This window comes from Ananas comosus, linkage group 14, assembly GCF_001540865.1.
Source record: "Ananas comosus cultivar F153 linkage group 14, ASM154086v1, whole genome shotgun sequence".
Classification (NCBI taxonomy): domain Eukaryota; kingdom Viridiplantae; phylum Streptophyta; class Magnoliopsida; order Poales; family Bromeliaceae; genus Ananas; species Ananas comosus.
In genome coordinates this window covers 10,604,723-10,610,722 of record NC_033634.1, presented here as the reverse complement: position 1 = coordinate 10,610,722, position 6,000 = coordinate 10,604,723, and the positions used below count along the sequence as shown (strand labels likewise).

At 37.0% G+C, this 6,000-nt stretch overlaps 1 protein-coding gene across 4 annotated transcripts; it reads left to right on the top strand.

Annotated features, from left to right (window-relative positions):
- On the top strand, positions 480 to 5,490 carry LOC109720053 (liprin-alpha-3). Of its 4 annotated transcripts, none has more exons than XM_020246928.1 (12): positions 480 to 599; positions 745 to 831; positions 1,687 to 1,820; positions 3,065 to 3,123; positions 3,203 to 3,257; positions 3,395 to 3,442; positions 3,882 to 3,918; positions 4,190 to 4,218; positions 4,315 to 4,419; positions 4,754 to 4,801; positions 4,898 to 5,017; positions 5,172 to 5,490. In XM_020246928.1, the coding sequence occupies exons 1-12, from the start codon at positions 551 to 553 to the stop codon at positions 5,247 to 5,249; spliced, it is 849 nt and encodes a 282-aa protein (XP_020102517.1). In that variant the 5' UTR covers positions 480 to 550; the 3' UTR covers positions 5,250 to 5,490. The 4 variants fall into 4 exon arrangements, with proteins under 4 accessions (XP_020102517.1, XP_020102516.1, XP_020102519.1 ...); XM_020246927.1 differs by having other exon boundaries at positions 4,306 to 4,419; XM_020246930.1 differs by lacking the exon at positions 4,315 to 4,419.

Sequence of the window (6,000 nt, the reverse complement as noted above, 5' to 3'; positions counted from 1 at the left end):
TATACGCACGATTCGCCACATCAAGTCCAATCTCACCATTCTCAATATCAGCCTTTATATTTATGATTATTTTGACCTCACATATGATGTCGATTATCTCTTTTGAAGCATCTAATATTTTTAATATAAAATCAATCATGCCATTAAGTTATTTTAAAAATATAAAAAAAAATTAGTGTCAGGATTGATTAGAATTTAACGGACGATGACTAAGATCAATGTAAATAGGCATGATTTTATTAGAGTTGGCGTAGCGTATTTCACTAAAATTAATTAAAAAATATTTGATAATTGAGATAATTAAACTTAAGTGGAATAATATATAAAAGTTACTAAAATGGAACAGCTGAAACTAAGAAAAAAAGATTAAGGACGAAATGCGAAAAAGAGTAAATGTTAGGGACCAACGGTACAATTAATCCTCTATAAATTCCAGCTCCTTCCCCCGCCTCCTCCTAGTCGTCGTCGTCGTCGTCGTCGTCGTCGTCGTCGTCGTCTCCCTCCTCCCATCGCATCTCTCTCTCTCTCTCTGTCTCTCTCGCGATCGGAGATGGAGCACTACCTGGAGAACATGAAGACCCTGCGATCCTACGTGAACGGTATCGACCACTCCTCTCTGTTCCCGTTGAGCTCCAATCGAGCTCGATCCCCTCTCATGGCGTTTCATGGCGTTTTTAGGGTTTTCGTTCGGTTCGATTCGGTTTCCGGTTTTTGAGCTTGATCTTGCGAAATTGTTGGTTTCAGATGTGGAGGAGGAGGCGGTGAAGAGATCCGCGGAGGAGCAGAAGCAGAGGACCGCGATCGTCGCCCTCGAGAGCGATCTCAATCTAGGTTCGTCCCTTCTTCTTGTTCCTCTTCTCTGTATCGTGTCTTTTTGTACGTGTTGGTGGGAGCAAGAGTGTGTGATTTGGGTGTATGTTGGAGAGATCATGGCGAATTGGCGAATGGGGAGGGATTACGAAGTGTTCTTGGGGTTGGGATGAGAGAGAAGGGTGTGGAGATGCTCCCCCTCTCTTCCTCAGTGCACGATAGCCGAGGAGGGCCGTGCACGTTAGCATCTGCGTATGGAGCATGTTAGCAAGCCCCCTTATCAATGCGCACTCGAGCATTCTGCGAGTGTTCTTTACTATGTCACGAAGTGTTCTTTACTATGCTCATGGTAGCAATGCTACACCCAGTGGCTTGTTGAAACCTATTTTGGGACGATTTTTGCAAAATTCAAAACTGAATCCGACTCCGAACAGTTGTGGACATTTAAAACCAAAACCCTAGCCAGTAAAAAGACCGAACTCTGTATTTGGAATCGAATATCGGAATTCACTTATTACACTACAATAGTAAATTAAATCATTAAAGCTTACTAACAGTTAAATTCGATAGTTATTATTATTTTTTTATTTTCATATGTATATAATACGTTTTTATATGGATTCGGGTTCGGTTTTGAATTCATGTTCGATTGTAGTGTAAGCGAAAATCAAAACCGAAACCAAAATTGAAACCATCATTATGACCAAAACCATCGTCATCTAGCTTCGGTTAAAACTGTCTCAATGTTTGATATCCATGTTCGATGACATCCCTAGGTGGGGAATCATTGTTAAAATTAATGGCCACAAAATTATATAACTTTTATTTTTATTCTTTTTCCTACCTATTATTGATTGGTTATTATGGGCTTTGCAGTAAGATCAGAGACAAAGCAACTTAATGAGGAAGCTGAGGAGATGCTCAAAAAGAAGGCAGTGGTTGGTTTGGAGATAGCTGAAAAGCAGAGAAAGATAACCTCCTTGCAGACTGAGTGCTCCACCCTTAAACAGGTTTTTATTTATCATGTTTTCCGTTTCTATTTGTCCATGATATATTGATGTGCTAATATTATTATTCTCTTGTCTTGTTTCCAAAAAGCATATGGGAAATGTGCTACTGGTGTGGTTTTGTTCTTGTTCTGTTCTAACTTGCTGCTTCTTATCTGCATTGATTAAATGTACTTAGAAATATGAAGATGCATGCTTTGTAGTTTCAATGTGAATAATTGAACTGATATTCACCTAAACTTGAATATGGGCCGATCTATTTATCTTAGTTTCCCTTCGGAATACTTGGTCACCATCTTATTTTGAAGCAACTCGTTTTCCTTCCGATATTAGGATATCTGCTTTCGGCTGGAAAGGGTGTTTCTTATTGTATTTAATAATTCTTTCTTTTTTGATAGAATGAGTTAATAATACATGCTTAGCATTTCGATGTACATTTTGTCTAGGTATAAGGAGCTTTTCCTGACCACTTAGGATGATTATCAGTTAATATCAAGGCATCCGAGCACCGGTTGATCAATATGTGTGAGATACTAATCTGTAGATACTAATCTGGCAATTATGCCTTATATTGCTGGTCATGAAGAATGTTCAAAACGCTGCTCAAGTAGGAAATGTCTGATTTCAACCCATGCTTTGCTTAGTTAAATGATTTGGTTATTTTGAGGTGCTACTTCAGGAAGAATAAATGAGGCTTTGTCCGTGTTCTTAATATCCCTTCATTGTTATGGAAGATGATAGATTTATAGAACCATTTTACGTTTTACATTTCATCTTTGGATTACTAAGTAATGTACGAAAGTTTCACGTACATTCCATTTTTGCGAGTAGGATGATTGTGCCATCATGTCCAGATGACATTTGTTTAGATAGATTAAGCAAGCTAATCATTTGATTCTGAGCAACCCAACAAAGACAACGTGACAGAGATATAGCTTATTTGAGAACCTGCATGAAACCTGAAGCATAAAGTAGTTACCATGCCACCTCTATTCTTTGGGGAAAACTACTTGTTGCAGATAATCTGTTAGACAGATTCCTTATTCTCTTCCCTTTCTTGAAATTGATGTGATACTTTACTGATATATTTCTTTTGGTAGTATCTCTACAGTGACTATATGAAAGATATTATTATCTGTTGAGCATTTGGTCTATGCTTCCTGTGGGTTAGAAGCTTCTGCTGGAACCTCAATTTTGTTGACTAGTAGTAAATACGGTGGTTTGAAAGGCTTCTCTTTAAATTGCAGACTCTGGAGCTGCTTCATCAGGAAATTGCTAGCATGGAAAGAATACTAAAGGAGAAAAGGTACTTTTCGTAGAAAACTTTGTATTACACTTTACATAAATTAGTGAATGTTTTTTTTTTTTTTATTTTAATATTATAGATCATACTACAAAAAAGCAGAAGAAGAATTGAATTACAAGCTGCAAGAGCAACAGGTTATCTTCTGTGTAGTCCTGTTCAGCTCTTTTGACCAGCTAATTATATTTTTCAAGAGCTTTGAGCGCTTGCCCTTCATTTGTCTTGTATTTCTCCAGTCATTATGCACTTTTTTTTTTTCTCTTTTTTTCTGTAGGACTGGTTTCACTCCCATACGCAGAAGATGCCAGTAAATATTGAACCAGTAAGCTTTCATTCTTTTCGAAGAAATATATATATTGTTTTTTTAGAGTAGAAAGTATACTGAAGGGGAACAAGTAGCTCAATAGTCTATCCTTTCTTTAGTGAATAAAAGCTCCTATTGTCTCCATAAGTTTGGCATCAACAAGCTTAATATGTCAATAAAAGAGCTCCCTCCTTGAAAAGCCCATTATAGCCAACCATTTATTCTATAATGTTACCTGCAAACATTGCTATCACTTGTGCCATTACCAATACTTTATTTGTCAAGTTGAGTTCTTCCAAAGATTTTTTTTTTGTTGGATGGAATTGTAGATTAACGAAACATTTTAGTGTCCAAAATAGTTTATACTTTGATAAAGCGCTATTTAGTGACCATTTTTCTTCCCATGTAGCCATGACATTACTTTTGCCTACTAATTCAAATGAGCTTACTGCAATAGGTTGAGAATATTCCCAGTATGCAAGGCTCGATCGAAGGTATGAGATCTTTCTTACTCACTTGTGAGTGAGAAAAGGAAAAAAGACAGGAAGATTGAGGAAATCTTGGTCCTTTTTTTTCTGTTGATGAGTACTTCTTTTTCTTTTTCAAAGAAGGAAAAAAAAAAAAAGCCTAAGCTCAACTAATGTGTCTGTCGGTTTCGGACAGATATCTTCATTTGAAAAATCTTGGTTGTCTGTGTCTTTAACACTTCATTTGCAGATAATTACATTTTCACTCTGTTGATTAATGAAATGCCACTCTATGCAGGAAGTATGGACTGTGCACTTCATTTACAGGTGAATATGGAGAAAATGACCTGATTTGCTAAGTACTTTTAGTAGCATTTCGTAATAAAATTTCTTCATCAATGTCTCTTATTGAAGGTACTTCAGATGACTGAGAAGCAAAAGGAACTGACAATTCAGCTGGAGTCCACAAAACTTAAAATGGAAGAACTAGAAACAAAAAAAATCGCGCTTCTTTCTGAAAACTGCCGAGTATTGACTATCTTCTTCTCTTATTAGCTAACCATGCTGCATTTTTAATAAGGCTAAAATATAGGGAATCCCCTATAAATATCACGGGTTTCAACTGCCACATTGAGATATAGCGAGACCTATGTACTATCCTCTTTCAACTAGCATGTTATTTCCCTTTGCCTCTCTCCGCTTATATTACAATGGCAATACATATCTCTTTGCTCGTCAAAATGTAGGCCCTAATATATATCACTTAGGGTTGGCGTTCTTTTATTTTAGCTTATTTTACCTCTCCAGTAAATTGTTTGTTCAGTTAAGCATCCCGAAAAGAAGTAATGTTTGCCTTTAACAGAACAAACAGCTCATAGAGCAGGTGAAGCATGCAATAGGTGGTTTTCCTGTGAGTTGAATCGTATCATCGCTGTTCAATATTTAATTTTCCAAGCTATCTTTTCATTTACATTATGGTTTATGCTTTTTTCTCGGTGCATTGTAGCGCGAGCTTCGGGAAATGGATTTGAGCGCTTTGGAAGCAGAACATAATGCTTTGTTATGCGATAAATCTGGTGAAACCGAGTACACAGAATCTCTTCAAGATCGGATTAATCAAATGAAGGTAACATTCCTTGTAAAAAACAACATAGATAACCATTTCTGATTACACTCTAGGTTCATGTCGATTAGTTGTCGCCATCGTAGTCGTGCTCTGTGGTGTTTATCTACAACGGCGAAATAATGGTGGAATTAGCTACTATTATCCTTTTCTGCAGGGAATTTCAGATACTGTCGAATGCCGATGTGGAGAGAAATACAAAGTCGAACTAGAACTCGCAGGTGAGGTCATTTAGACTCCAAACGCAATTTCCAACGAGGTATCGAGTGACCGTAAACAAAGTAAAATTGAAAATGGAATTTAAAAAAAAATAAAAAACAGCGAATAGAAAAAGAAGTAGAAAAGCTTATTGTTAGTTTGTAGATGAACTTCGGCTCCAGAAAATTCGGTGAGGCTATTTCAAATGTTAATCTCTGAAAAACTGCTACGGATACATGAGACAGTTTCCAAAGGTTCGATTTGTGATTTTTACACGTTGTCCTCAAAAGGCATTTGAACTTTTTAACTGATTCTGCTGCAAATAACACACTGGTTTCAAGTTGTGAAAAGGAGGGGTAAAAATATACTGATTTCAAGTTGTGAGAAGCATCTGAGACATTTTCATTCAAACCCTGTTGTTGGTGGCTTTGCCCCGCATCTAAAACAAGCACAAGAAAGAATAATTTGAAGGGAGACAAACATTTACTATGAACATTGTTTGAAAAGCTTTGGGCTGCTTGTCTCTTCGGATCTCGGAGGGTGAACTTGTGAGATGCCGAAAAATTTGTGTCAGCGTTGGTCTTTATTTCGGCACTGAAGTTAGGAGATCATTCGAATTCTGACTCATAATTATTGGGATATCGTGTTTTGGGCTTTTGTTGGGTGGGGAACTTAGTCGAGTTTGCAAAACTCACATATTCCTCGCTCTTTCATTTCCTGCTTCCAAATAGGTCCTTTTTTTTTTCTTTTTTTTTTTCTTCTGCTTGTGATTGCTAGAAGGGTAAAAA

Bases quoted from the DNA above. Each gene is read 5' to 3' on its own strand.
- LOC109720053 (XM_020246927.1), top strand. From the start codon at position 551: ATGGAGCACTACCTGGAGAACATGAAGACCCTGCGATCCTACGTGAAC. The intron at 832-1,686 runs GTTCGTCCCTTC...TGGGCTTTGCAG, and splicing joins CGAGAGCGATCTCAATCTAG to TAAGATCAGAGACAAAGCAA. The intron at 4,420-4,753 runs GTATTGACTATC...TGCCTTTAACAG, and splicing joins TTCTTTCTGAAAACTGCCGA to AACAAACAGCTCATAGAGCA.